This window comes from Triturus cristatus, chromosome 3_2 (genome assembly GCF_964204655.1).
Source record: "Triturus cristatus chromosome 3_2, aTriCri1.1, whole genome shotgun sequence".
Classification (NCBI taxonomy): domain Eukaryota; kingdom Metazoa; phylum Chordata; class Amphibia; order Caudata; family Salamandridae; genus Triturus; species Triturus cristatus.
This window is the reverse complement of record NC_140584.1, coordinates 1230882343-1230897920: the sequence shown is the minus strand read 5'-3', so window position 1 is coordinate 1230897920 and position 15578 is coordinate 1230882343. Positions and strand designations below refer to the sequence as shown.

At 45.3% G+C, this 15578-nt stretch overlaps 1 protein-coding gene across 1 annotated transcript in view; it reads right to left on the bottom strand.

The window, feature by feature from the left end:
• The window catches only part of LOC146859535 (CD5 antigen-like), a 608239-nt gene that overhangs the window by 295738 nt on the left and 296923 nt on the right, over nt 1-15578 (bottom strand). The window contains exon 3 of the mRNA XM_085650239.1: nt 5762-6076. Within this exon, the coding sequence (XP_085506365.1) occupies nt 5762-6076 (315 nt within the window). The remainder of the gene's footprint in view (nt 1-5761; nt 6077-15578) is intronic.

Sequence of the window (15578 nt, the reverse complement as noted above, 5' to 3'; positions counted from 1 at the left end):
GTGAATACTCAACCTTGTATCCCCTCACAGACAGACTCAAAGCTCCCCTTGGTTGAGCAGTCCAAACCAGAACTTTACAAACTAAAATTGAGGTCTAGCAAGTCAGACAATTTGATTGTTTAAGTCCTCTCCAAGGTGAATCGGTTGAATTTGTCTCTGACATGTATCCTCTAGACCGGAATAGAGAAAGAAATCAACAGACACAGCTTAAAAAGCATGCTTATTGTAAATCACTTCGTAGTCACTGCACAGTAACACTATTAATTTTGTTTTTTCTAAGTCTTCTGATCATCGTTTTCAGCATACTATTGCATATGTATTACCCTATTCTTAAGCGTGCTTACAATGTAACCGCAGAACATTCTTTTAGCGAATTACCTCCGCATGAGTTGTCCTATAGATTTGCGCTGCGCAACAACACATTCATTAGTATGTTACATCACTCCCATCAGACCAGCAATGCTACCAATTGTTGGATATGTGGCCGACTCCCTCCCTATCAAAACTATAAGGGAGTTTTGCCCCTCTTTCCATATCCGTTCACACACAATGGCTCCTGTGGAGCATGGTTTAGTTTGATTAATTCCCTAGATTCAAATTCCGCAGTTTACCAAGACAACTGGGTGTGGGGAAACCTGAACCTAGTTTTGCTTAAAGTCTGCTACCCTAACAAGGAGGGACTTCCCAGAAGAACAGGAACTGATCTAGAAAATGAAGTATATGGATTAGGTAATTTTACACTTAACCTCATGATCCTGAACGTTGAATCCGAAGCTACACCAATCTTGCCTGCCATGTCAGTATTTCCAGTTAAAGGTGAATTATGTGTAAGAAAGAATGGTTCCATACATATGGGCCATAGTAGATGCACCACTGTAATAGAATTCAGTGATCAAGGCAAGTCTACATTTAGAGCTTCTCGCCATTCCTACTTTATATGTGGACAGACCGCATATATACGCCTACCTTTAGATTGGGATGGTACCTGTTACATAGCATTCCTTCTGCCACCTGTTTTCCTAGCTCCTCCTGATTATCACAGAAATACCCATTTAGTACACAATAGACAACAGAGAGATCTCCCAATTGTCGATTACACTGAAACAGCATGGGAAAAATACACAGATTTCAATAAAGGGTTCTTTCCCTATATAGGTACAGTCACTAATAGTAAGCTGATACGTAGATTAACCAGAACCCTTGAAGCAGTAGTGAACGAAACTATTTCCGCCTTAGGCAATTTAACAGAAGAGCAGTCTGCTATGCGGATTGTTGTGCTTCAAAATCGTCTTGTCCTTGACGTCATCCTGGCCGATAGGGGCGGAGCTTGTAGGGTCATCGGATCAAGTTGCTGCATTTTCATACCAGAAAATTCGCCGTCAGTATATAAAGCCATAACCCGCCTTCATAAGATTATAAGCCAGATACACCAGAGTCCAGGCACCTGGACTTGGTCCGGTTGGTTCTGGGGCGTGTTGTCAGGCTGGGGATGGAGAATCCTATCCTTCCTAGGTATTGGCTTTCTCATACTATTCAGTTGCTGCTTATGTCTACAATGTGGGCCAGCGATTTGTGGTCTGTGTGCCACATCGTGTATCCCACCTCCCAGTTTTCGTTCAAGATCCCGGAAGAAGAAAGAAGAACAAATGATGCTATATGAACAGATCGATGGATTGATGAAGATCGATATCTCCTGAGGGTCCGTAGGGGACAAGGAGGGAATGAGGAAATATGAATTTTGTGATCAGTTATGTCCCCTATCGTAGACCCCAACGGCTCCATGTGCATGCTACAAGTACATGTATGTTCCCTCCAGTTCCAGCTCTGAAGACGCAAATACATGTGCGTCCACCGTCAACATGTCCTCTTTCAGATCCACCATGAATGGGTCAGATATTCCATTCCTAAGTATGAAAGGCCACCGACTTTATGTGGTTCACTTTCCACATTTTACAGATCCAGGCGAGTAGGCCCTGAATTCTGTCACCAAGCCTTTTCCTGCCTTCTGCCTCTGAAAGCTCCAGTCTGAGCCTGCATCTGTATCCATGAACTTTGTCCTACTCCCTGCGCGGCTAACGGTGCCTGATCCAGCCTGTTGCCTGCCAAAAACTGTATTTCACCTTCAAGATTATCTGCTTCGCTCCTCATCCGATGCATTCCTGTCTAGCAGTTTAGGTAAACATTCCTCCAGCTACCGTGCAAGGGGCCAGGCCTCACTGTCCTCGTGCAAGTAATTCATAGCCCCCGTTACCATGGAAGATTCCTGCCCCCTCGCATCTCACGTAGACACTTAGACGCCCGTACACGCACTAACAGTCAGTATAGAATAGATTCCGTCCGAGAGACCTTTTCTTTTGGATAATACAGTTCTTTAAACATAGGATACTAGATATGATTTGGGATTAGGTTGACATGACCCTCAGACTTCTGTCTCCACATGTAGAGCTAAATGTCAAGTCCCCTTCACCCTCTAGTTGCACGTCAATCACACGTCATGCGGCTGCGCACGCATCTCTGCCAAATATTTCTGCTGACATTGCAGGATTCTCTTATGGATCCACCCATTTGTGACATCATGTTTAATGACGTATATTAGTTACACCCATGTTTACGCCTTTTTGGTTACGTATGCATATTTTATCTCTCTTATCAGCTGTTACGCCTCTTGCATCTGTTTCACTGTAAATGCATTTTCCTATAAAGCCTTTTATCTGTCAATAATGTATGCCCTTCCTTCCTGAACTTTCGTGGTGATGGAATAGAAGCCTGTAATTCGAATTACATTCCTTTGTATAGGAATAAAGCCTTTTTAAACCTCTAATACCACGGATTCTGCCTCTTATATTTACTGAGTTATTCTTCCTAGACTTTACCGCATAAAAAATAGTACCGGTAATGAAATATTTACCACAAATGAGTGGGTGGTGTTGGAGGTCCAATACGTATACCCAGTTGTGTCTTTAAAGTGGGGCAGACTTCAAAGAAGGGTCTTTGAAGTGCACAGAGTTCTTCCCTTCCTGCCCTGTCTCCAGACTCAGTATGGGGGATATGCAGCCCTTTGTGTGTGGACAGGACACAGCCTATTCAGGTGTAAGTATGAAACTGTGCCCAGCACCTTCCTTCCATCCACCCAGGAAGACCTATTCAGTCATACCTAAGCTCCCTTTGTGTGTGGGTATCTAGATGGAGTACACAAAGCCCAGCAGTCATGCAACCCATTCACTGATAAGAGACAGGCAGCAGAAACCAAATGGCTAAGAGCAAAAAAATGCCTCTCTAAAAGTACCATTTTCAAAATACTAACAATAAATCCAACTTTAAAGAGGATTTATCATTACCATTCCATCGGTACTAAGCAGAGCCAGATAAACAAAGTCTCCTCCACCTACTTCCTCACCTCCACCTGCTTTGTAAGATCTTCGAATGGCTCCCTGTACCCACCAGATGTTCCATCACACAAGTCCTCATCACCAGCCGCCTGGACTATGGCAACACTCTTTATGCCGGAATCACAGCAAACCTCCTTAATAGACTTTAGACCATCCAGAACTCAGCAGCCAGACTCATCCTCAACCTCTCCAGACAGACTCACATCACCCCCACCTGAAGAAACTCTACTGCTTCCTGTACACACGAGATGCCAATTCAAGATCTTGATGCATGCCTACAAAGCCCTTTACAACCAAGGACCAGCATACATCAACCACCACCTGAGCTTCAACGTCCCTCAAGACTATTGTACTCTGCCTCTCTCTCCGCCACCACACCCCTGCATCAGCTGCAGCAACAGTGGAATTCGTTCCTTCTCCTACCTCACAACAAAATCCTGAAACAGACTCCCCATTTACCTGAGGACATATCACTCCCTCCCTCCAGGAATTCAGAAGAGGATTCCAGACCTCGCTCTTCAACTGAAATCCCAAGCAGACTGGATCTAACACTTGGAACCCTCACAGACCTGACATGATAGGAGAAATGTCTCTAAGCGACATTTCTCCTATGATCAAGTCCCACGTTATGAGGCATTGCGTCAAGAAAAGTAGCGATAACACGGCTAAGTTTGTCAGTCCCTATCAACAAGCTAACATGAGATTATCGCTGGGTTTCCAGCGATAATCTCACATTAGACAGTTAGCGTGAGGATTTTTATCGCTTTTGAGATAAGCGTTGCTAATAGCACGCTATCTCAGCGATAAATATCCACGCTAGCCGGCGATAATTATCCTAGCGCTAAGTGAATTAATACATTTTCCATAATCACGGGAGGTTTAGCAAACCCTGGGACTCAAACCAGGATTCCAATGTCCAAAGTCGGCTGCTGTAGCCTTTATAGGAATGCTACTGCTCACCATTTACTGCACTTGAAAACAATACTTTTTACGCGTTTATCGTGAGCTTGGACAAACGTGTTTGCTATAATCACTGTCACACATCTATTCTGTGAGCAGAGACAAAAAAACGCTTTGACCAGATCTTCAGCCTTTCAGCGAGTCGCACCCACTGCTCCTGGCCTCCTGCTCTGTCTGCTCACGTAGCCAAGGTGTGTGTATTGGCTGCAGGAGGGCCCATCCCCCCATCTCCGACAGTCACGGCCAGCAGGTATCAGCCAAGTTGATTACTTGGCCTTTGTTATGCAGACATGTGAATCTGCACATCTTTGGCTGACCATGGAAACGTCCTGAGCCCTTTCTTTACACCTTTGGCTGACCATGGAAACGTCCTGAGCCTTTTCTTTAAACCTTTGGCTGACCATGGAAACGTCCTGAGCCCTTTCTTTACATCTTTGGCTGACCATGGAAACGTCCTGGGCCCTTTCTTTACACCTTTGGCTGACCATGGAAACGTCCTGAGCCCTTTCTTTACACCTCTGGCTGACCATGGAAACGTCCTGAGACCTTTCTTTACAGCTTTGGCTGACCATGGAAACGTCCTGAGCCCTTTCTTTGCACCTTTGGCTGACCATGGAAACGTCCTGAGCCCTTTCTTTACACCTTTGGCTGACCATGGAAACGTCCTGAGCCCTTTCTGTACATCTTTGGCTGACCATGGAAACGTCCTGAGCCCTTTCTTTACACCTTTGGCTGACCATGGAAACGTCCTGAGCTCTTTCTTTACACCTTTGGCTGACCATGGAAACGTCCTGAGCCCTTTCTGTATAACTTTGGCTGACCTTTACATCTTTGGCTGACCATGGAAACCTCTACAAATGCTCAGAACCTCAACAAACATTGTCTTTATCATTTAAACGTGTGCCCAGGACTCGGCTTTTCAGTAACTTGTGTGGGTTTACATCCACATACTTATACGGGGGTTATAGGGTATTTCCTCCGAACCTGGTAGCACCGTGCAATACACACACTACAACCACCATACGCACACACAGCAAATTGCCACTCTTCCTGGCATATCCAAAACCCTACTTCCAGACAAATCTAGCAGCTATGTGCAGAATGCTGTTCAGTAGTGCCAAATCTGTGTGTTGATGCTGGCAAGCGAGCGCTCTGTTTATTCTGTGCAGAAATGAGAGTCGGTGCCACAGTGCCGGTGTCAGGGTGTCTGCTGCCTCTAAGTTCGATGAGAATCTGTGAGTTTTCAGAGGGTTAGCCAGTCTAGAACTTACATCTGTAGTTATTGCAGTCAGAGTATATTGCTTGTTGCAATCTTTCACTTTGCATCTAGCCTCAAATATGTGTTTACAGTGTACGTTCATTACATTTCTAGAGAAAAGATAACTTTATTTCACTTGGTTTCCATTCCTTACCTGTGCAGGTCACCCCAGCGTCCCTTCCTGTAGGACAGGTATTGTGTTCCCAGCCTTGTTGTGGGCACTTCCATAGAGCAGCCTCATCTCCTCTGCATTGGACATTACTCATTACAACAGGCAGAGAACTCTTTCCGAATGTTGGATTGTACTCATGTTCTTCCGCTGAAATACATCCAAGCTGTCTGCAGACAACTGAAGCATCATTCAGATCCCAGGAATCATCACACACCGTCCCCCACACACCATTGTGCCTGACCTCCACTCTTCCAGCGCAGAGAGAGGCGCCGTTCACCAACCGGACCTCATCAGGACCTGGAAACAGCATAAGTGGACAGATATCAAGCAAGAGTTGCAAAATCAGGTAATGTGTCAACATTATACATATGTTTGAAAGGATCATGGTTCTTTATTTTTGCACGATTAATCAAAATCATTGCAAATCATGAGATAAAACACTACATGTACAACGGGAAAATATCAATACAAATGTCAAACAAAAGTAACATAGGCCCAGTCTCTTGTGGTTCATTGTGAACAGATGAATAAATAGAGAGAAAACAGCTGCAAAATGTAATAAAATTCACAGTCTATTCAAGCTCAGTTGAATGATAGCTAAATAGTAAGAGTGAGGCATCCCATAATGATAGTAAGAGTGCAGCATCCCATAATGATAGTAAGAGTGAAGCATCCCACAAGGATAGTAAGAGTGCGACATCCCAAAATGACAGTAAGAGTGCGGCATCGAACAAGGATAGTAAGAGTGCGGCATCCCACAGTGATAGTAAGAGTGCAGCATCCCACAGTGATAGTAAGAGTGCGGCATCCCATAATGATAGTAAGAGTGTGGCATCCCACAATGATAGTAAGAGTGTAGCATCACACAAGGATAGTAAGAGTGCGACATCCCAAAATGACAGTAAGAGTGCGGCATCGAACAAGGATAGTAAGAGTGCGGCATGCCACAATGATAGTAAGAGTGCAGCATCCCACAATGATAGTAAGAGTGCGGCATCCCATAATGATAGTAAGAGTGTGGCATCCCACAATGATAGTAAGAGTGTAGCATCCCACAATGATAGTAAGAGTGCGGCATCCCACAATTATAGTCAGAGTGTGGCATCCCACAATGATAGTAAGAGTGCGACATCCCACAATTATAGTCAGAGTGTAGCATCCCACAATGATAGTAAGAGTGTGGCATCCCCCAATTATAGTAAGAGTGTAGCATCCCACAATGATAGTAAGAATGTGGCATCCCCCAATGATAGTAAGAATGCAGCATCCCCCAATGATAGTAAGAATGTGGCATCCCCCAATGATAGTAAGAGTGCGACATCCCCCAATGATAGTAAGAGTGCGACATCCCACAATTATAGTCAGAGTGTAGCATCCCACAATGATAGTAAGAATGTGGCATCCCCCAATGATAGTAAGAGTGTGGCATCCAACAAAGATAGTAAGAGTGCGACATCCCACAATTATAGTCAGAGTGTAGCATCCCACAATGATAGTAAGAATGTGGCATCCCCCAATGTTAGTAAGAGTGCGGAATCACACAATGATAGTAAGAGTGTGGCATCCCACAATGATAGTAAGAATGTGGCATCCCCCAATGATAGTAAGAGTGTGGCATCCCACAATGTTAGTAAGAGTGAAGCATCCCACAATGATAGTAAGAGTGGAGAATCCCACAATGATAGTAAGAGTGTGGCATACCACAATGATAGTAAGAGTGCAGCATCCCACAATGATAGTAAGAGTGAAGCATCCTACAGTGATAGTAAGAGTGTGGCATCCCACAGTGATAGTAAGAGTGAGGCATCCCACAAGGATAGTAAGAGTGAAGCATCCCACAATGATAGTAAGAGTGGAGAATCCCACAATGATAGTAAGAGTGTGGCATACCACAATGATATATGAGCAACTATGAGTCTCGCCTATATGAAAAACTTGACACAATCGTAAGGGTAAAGCTAATGTTGTGAGAACATGTGTACATGTGTGCGTGTACGCATGCGTGTAAGATTCCCATCATCCACCCGAAGTGGTTTGCTTCATCATCTGGGAATTGAGGACTAATTTAGAGAACCATCTTCTACTGAGCAGGTCGTAGATATTGGTCTCTTATTTGTCCCAAAGTGGTGGAAACTAGTTTTGCTAGATGATGGTTGGGTGTGATGGTCGCAGTGCTGGTGTGTGGTGGTGGTGTATAAGTGCTGGTTAAAAATGTCTAACAAGGTTCTAAAACAACTTTATTAGTAGCTACCTTGTTGACAAACTCTAAAAACAGTGCTCTAACAGTTTCAAATATAATAACTGTGTTGAAAAACGGTCAACATGTTTCTGCTAACGGATTTAAATCATCCTAGCTTTCGTCAGGACCTGGAAGCTACTGCGAAAAAACTGTGTAAAATGATAAAGTGATTGATACAACCTGGACCCTGATAGGTGTCCAAGAAACTCCGTGGGCGGTAGTTTATATTCACTGACCTGCATGAATGGAGAGAAAGATAAAAAAACACAACATAGCAAAATACCCTTCACATAGTGTAATTATCAAGATTTTACAAATAGCATCCAGCACAATGTCCGATAAACCAAATACTCTTGGATGTATTAAGACTGTGCTAAGTCTAAGAACTCAAATCGAAATTGGACGATTTAAAGGCACTTACCCTATCTGTAATGGGTGTGCGCCTCACCTCACCTGGCTACTGCTCAGGTATAAGGAGGCCCCGCTCTGTAGAGAAAATCAGAGGGTTCAACAATGTTAAAACCTAGTGATTGGTTAAAATTTTTAAACGCTTAAGCCCAGCCGCGTAATGTCAAGAGACGCCTAATTTCACCGGGAATCATCCGACCGCTACAACAATGGTCTTTAGAAAGCGCTCGATCTCGGTGACATTTTTAAAGATAATGGTTACGGCCTCAGCAGAAGGCCGACTTGTGCCAATAATATAGTGCGTGTCCCGTAGCATCAACTTATAGTAGAATGACAGCTCACCTGTCCGTCGGTACCTCTTGACAGTACTGAGCTCGTAGGGGAGGCAACCTACGAGATGTCCAAACACGGCAGAAATAGAGAATGCCGATCTAAGTTGTCATGGCAACTAGGGGAAACCGAGGCTGACGTGCGTGCGCAGAGATTGCGTCATCGCGTTCCGTGTTAGAGCCTGGGAAATGTAGTATTTGATCAGATGATTGTCAGGGGCTGCCGTAGTTAGAATGCAGGCTCCAAAACATCGCTCGTATAGGATAAAGATAATGGATGTTTGAGGGTAATGTACCAGGGAGATGTTGCGCCCGTATATCCTAACAAACAGATTAATTGATAAGAAAAGCGAAACACCTGGTGTCATGGTATTAAAAGCATATGGTAGACAAGAAGGCCATTCCTTTGAGGAGCAGAAATTTCCTAAATAATTCAGCACCTCCTAATACATCATTGCCATACATTTGAAGGGTACTAATAGATGTCTGCTCTTAGAGTGAGGCCCAAGGAATATCATCATTCAGCCCATTGCGATCACTCTGGAGTTTGAAGACCCATTTCTGTTCCTTGTGGAACAGAAAGTTAGTGATGTCTGTTATGTGTGATGGAATGAATGGTTGTTCGAGGACTAACCACCTGATGTCTTCTGGTTTATGATTAAGTGAGAGAAAGTGGTTAGACATTTTTGTCGCTTGTTTCTTGCGTCTAATAGTACTCTTGTGCTCACTCACCTTACTTGACTTCCATGCTTGGTTAAACACACAAAACAATTTCTTGAGATTTACTGTAACACACGACAAATGCAGATTGCCCTTCTTAGACATCGTCATTTATCCCTCACAAGGGACTTTGGGGAGTGAACTATACAAGAAACCACAAGCGAAGAATTCTCTGTTGAATTTCCAGAGCCACCATCCTAAGTCCCTTAGGAACAACTTGCCTGTCGGACAGTTCCTGCGTATACGCAGAAACTGTTCCACGAGGGAGACTTTTGACAGGCATGCAGCCGATCTGTCACAGCAATTACAGGTCAGGCAATACCCCAGACACTTGGTCAGACAAGCCAAAAAAAGAGCAGCTAACAATAATAGGGACGCTCTCATTGCACCAGCTACACCCAAACCACCACTTAAGAGACTTACATTTGTAAACACCTTCAGCACACTGTCAAATGACGTGCAAAAAGTGGTACGCAAACATTGGCGGATTCTCAATTTGAACAATGAAGAAATCCCTCCTCCACTTTTTTCGTTCAAGAGAGGTACTAACCTCAAAGACAATTTGGTACACACACGACCCAAAACAAAGAAGGATCCTGCCATATCTACACTCTGGCACCTTCCACCGGTTCAAGGCCACTACCCTTGTGGTTCTTGCTCGGTTTGTCCTCAAACAGAACCCACTAAATCGGTTGACATTGGCACCTCAAAACCTTGGATTCTCAACAAACACACTAACTGTAATTCAGAGAAAGTCATCTATCTGATTACATGTCCCTGCTCATTGAAATATGTAGGGATGACCACCCGAAAAATCAAAGTGAGAATAAGTGAGCACAAGAGTACTATTAGACGCAAGAAACAAGCGACAAAAATGTCTAACCACTTTCTCTCACTTAATCATAAACCAGAAGACATCAGGTGGTTAGTCCTCGAACAACCATTCATTCCATCACACATAACAGACATCACTAACTTTCTGTTCCACAAGGAACAGAAATGGGTCTTCAAACTCCAGAGTGATCGCAATGGGCTGAATGATGATATTCCTTGGGCCTCACTCTAAGAGCAGACATCTATTAGTACCCTTCAAATGTATGGCAATGATGTATTAGGAGGTGCTGAATTATTTAGGAAATTTCTGCTCCTCAAAGGAATGGCCTTCTTGTCTACCATATGCTTTTAATACCATGACACCAGGTGTTTCGCTTTTCTTATCAATTAATCTGTTTGTTAGGATATACGGGCGCAACATCTCCCTGGTACATTACCCTCAAACATCCATTATCTTTATCCTATACGAGCGATGTTTTGGAGCCTGCATTCTAACTACGGCAGCCCCTGACAATCATCTGATCAAATACTACATTTCCCAGGCTCTAACACGGAACGCGATGACGCAATCTCTGCGCACGCACGTCAGCCTCGGTTTCCCCTAGTTGCCATGACAACTTAGATCGGCATTCTCTATTTCTGCCGTGTTTGGACATCTCGTAGGTTGCCTCCCCTACGAGCTCAGTACTGTCAAGAGGTACCGACGGACAGGTGAGCTGTCATTCTACTATAAGTTGATGCTACGGGACACGCACTATATTATTGGCACAAGTCGGCCTTCTGCTGAGGCCGTAACCATTATCTTTAAAAATGTCACCGAGATCGAGCGCTTTCTAAAGACCATTGTTGTAGCGGTCGGATGATTCCCGGTGAAATTAGGCGTCTCTTGACATTACGCGGCTGGGCTTAAGCGTTTAAAAATTTTAACCAATCACTAGGTTTTAACATTGTTGAACCCTCTGATTTTCTCTACAGAGCGGGGCCTCCTTATACCTGAGCAGTAGCCAGGTGAGGTGAGGCGCACACCCATTACAGATAGGGTAAGTGCCTTTAAATCGTCCAATTTCGATTTGAGTTCTTAGACTTAGCACAGTCTTAATACATCCAAGAGTATTTGGTTTATCGGACATTGTGCTGGATGCTATTTGTAAAATCTTGATAATTACACTATGTGAAGGGTATTTTGCTATGTTGTGTTTTTTTATCTTTCTCTCCATTCATGCAGGTCAGTGAATATAAACTACCGCCCACGGAGTTTCTTGGACACCTATCAGGGTCCAGGTTGTATCAATCACTTTATCATTTTACACAGTTTTTTCGCAGTAGCTTCCAGGTCCTGACGAAAGCTAGGATGATTTAAATCCGTTAGCAGAAACATGTTGACCGTTTTTCAACACAGTTATTATATTTGAAACTGTTAGAGCACTGTTTTTAGAGTTTGTCAACAAGGTAGCTACTAATAAAGTTGTTTTAGAACCTTGTTAGACATTTTTAACCAGCACTTATACACCACCACCACACACCAGCACTGCGACCATCACACCCAACCATCATCTAGCAAAACTAGTTTCCACCACTTTGGGACAAATAAGAGACCAATATCTACGACCTGCTCAGTAGAAGATGGTTCTCTAAATTAGTCCTCAATTCCCAGATGATGAAGCAAACCACTTCGGGTGGATGATGGGAATCTTACACGCATGCGTACACGCACACATGTACACATGTTCTCACAACATTAGCTTTACCCTTACGATTGTGTCAAGTTTTTCATATAGGCGAGACTCATAGTTGCTCATGTTGTTATAGTTTGTGGATCTGGGGATTGCAACTATTTGAGTCCTTAAACTTTATCCCTAGGACCCCCACTCTTTTTCAGAGATATCTTTATTATAATATACCACAATGATAGTAAGAGTGCAGCATCCCACAATGATAGTAAGAGTGAAGCATCCTACAGTGATAGTAAGAGTGCGGCATCCCACAGTGATAGTAAGAGTGAGGCATCCCACAAGGATAGTAAGAGTGCAGCATCCCACAATGATAGAAAGAGTGTGGCATCCCACAATGATAGTGAGAGTGCGGCATCCCACAATGATAGTAAGAGTGTGGCATCCCACAATGATAGTAAGAGTGCAGCATCCCACAATGATAGTAAGAGTGCGGCATCCCACAATTATAGTCAGAGTGTGGCATCCCACAATGATAGTAAGAGTGCGACATCCCACAATTATAGTCAGAGTGTAGCATCCCACAATGATAGTAAGAATGTGGCATCCCCCAATGATAGTAAGAGTGCGGCATCCCACAATTATAGTCAGAGTGTAGCATCCCACAATGATAGTAAGAATGTGGCATCCCCCAATGATAGTAAGAATGTGGCATCCCCCAATGATAGTAAGAATGTGGCATCCCCCAATGATAGTAAGAATGTGGCATCCCCCAATGATAGTAAGAGTGCGACATCCCCCAATGATAGTAAGAGTGCGACATCCCACAATTATAGTCAGAGTGTAGCATCCCACAATGATAGTAAGAATGTGGCATCCCCCAATGATAGTAAGAGTGTGGCATCCAACAATGATAGCAAGAGTGCGACATCCCACAATTATAGTCAGAGTGTAGCATCCCACAATGATAGTAAGAATGTGGCATCCCCCAATGTTAGTAAGAGTGCGGAATCACACAATGATAGTAAGAGTGTGGCATCCCACAATGATAGTAAGAATGTGGCATCCCCCAATGATAGTAAGAGTGTGGCATCCCACAATGTTAGTAAGAGTGAAGCATCCCACAATGATAGTAAGAGTGGAGAATCCCACAATGATAGTAAGAGTGTGGCATACCACAATGATAGTAAGAGTGCAGCATCCCACAATGATAGTAAGAGTGAAGCATCCTACAGTGATAGTAAGAGTGTGGCATCCCACAGTGATAGTAAGAGTGAGGCATCCCACAAGGATAGTAAGAGTGAAGCATCCCACAATGATAGTAAGAGTGGAGAATCCCACAATGATAGTAAGAGTGTGGCATACCACAATGATAGTAAGAGTGCAGCATCCCACAATGATAGTAAGAGTGAAGCATCCTACAGTGATAGTAAGAGTGCGGCATCCCACAGTGATAGTAAGAGTGAGGCATCCCACAAGGATAGTAAGAGTGCAGCATCCCACAATGATAGGAAGAGTGTGGCATCCCACAATGATAGTGAGAGTGCGGCATCCCACAATGATAGTAAGAGTGTGGCATACCACAATGATAGTAAGAGTGCAGCATCCCACAATGATAGTAAGAGTGTGGCATCCCATAATGATAGTAAGAGTGAGGCATCCCACAATGATAGTAAGAGTGCGGCATCCCACAGTGATAGTAAGAGTGTGGCATCCCACAATGATAGTAAGAGTGGGGCATCACACAATGATAGTAAGAATGTGGCATCCCCCAATGATAGTAAGAATGTGGCATCCCCCAATGATAGTAAGAGTGCGACATCCCCCAATGATAGTCCTAGGAAGCTTGTTTCCGGTACAGGGAAGACATGGCTTGGCAGTTCGGGCTGGACTGTTCCCATCAGGCACAGGGTCAGACTGATTTGCATATGGCCATGTCTGAACTGGGGTGGCAGAGTGGGCTAAAGAACGGTGATGGATTAAACCCAGATCAGTTGACTGGGGGTGAGTGCTTGCAATGTTCAACACTCCGTCCATCATTTCCTTTGGTTTTTGGGGTGACAAAGCAGACAAGATCCTTTTGCGAGTTCATTGGCGGTGTTCAATTTGCAAGTCTCAGGCTCGAATCCAAGGAGGGATGGATCCACGTTTCAACCTTTCGAGGTCTATGAAATTTGCCCCTCCCGGTTGGCACCAGTGCTGGAAGAGAGCGAGACCACGCTGGACCCTCGATCCGGCTGTAACATGGAGTGGGGTCCCGGCTGCCTTCAGTGAATTCGCTCACTTTATCCCTGTGCATTTTGCCAAAACTGGAATACGTTCAGCAGCCGCCTGCAGGTGGCGATATTTTCATCACCTTAAACCCCTCCCTTAAGGGGGCCTCGGCAGTCCTTCTGGGGGCGCTCGCTCTGGCTTGGCTAGCTGGACCTTAACACGTCGGCGCCAGTGCCATGGAAGAAACACAGTCTCTTCATACCTGCTAAAGACATAATCCTGAGCTCTATAAGGCCTTACTACTGGCCTGAGGGCCCCCCCGCACCGCATGGTATGTGGGGGCCTGTGTTACGCCCCGGCTTGGCTAGCTGGACCTTAACACGTCGGCGCCAGTGCCATGGAAGAAACACAGTCTCTTCATACCTGCTGAAAGACATAATCCGGAGCTCTATAAGGCCTTACTACTGCCTTGAGGGGCCCCCGCCCGCACCGCAGGGTATGCGGGGGCCTGTGTTACGCCCCGGCTTGGCTAGCTGGACCTTAACGCGTCGGCGCCAGTGCCGTGGAAGAAACACAGTCTCTTCATACCTGCTAAAGACATAATCCGGAGCTCTATAAGGCCTTACTACTGGCCTGAGGGGGCCCCCTGAGCTCGGGGCCCCCCCCGCACCGCAGGGTATGCGGGGGCCCGTGTTACGCCCCTGTTTGGCTAGCTGGACCTTAACACGTCGGCGCCAGTGCCGTGGAAGAAACACAGTCTCTTCATACCTGCTAAAGACATAATCAGGGAGCTCTATAAGGCCTTACTACTGGCCTGAGGGGGCCCCCTGCAGCTCAGGGCCCCCCCCCCGCACCGCAGGGTATGCGGGGGCCCGTGTTACGCCCCTGTTTGGCTAGCTGGACCTTAACACGTCGGCGCCAGTGCCGTGGAAGAAACACAGTCTCTTCATACCTGCTAAAGACATAATCCGGAGCTCTATAAGGCCTTACTACTGGCCTGAGGGGGCCCCCTGCAGCTCGGGGCCCCCCGCACCGCAGGGTATGTGGGGGCCTGTGTTACGCCTCGGCTTGGCTAGCTGGACCTTAACACGTCGGCGCCAGTGCCCTGGAAGAAACACAGTCTCTTCATACCTGCTGAAAGACATAATCCGGAGCTCTATAAGGCCTTACTACTGGCCTGAGGGGGCCCCCCGCACCGCAGGGTATGCGGGGGCTTGTGTTACGCCCCTGCTTGGCTAGCTGGACCTTATCATGTCGGCACCAGTGCCCTGGAAGAAACACAGTCTCTTCATACCTGCTGAAGACATAAACTATGATTTCGGGGGCAGAATAGTTTTCCAAGCCCTGTAAGAGATATGCATGAACTTTCAGAAGGCCAGACATAT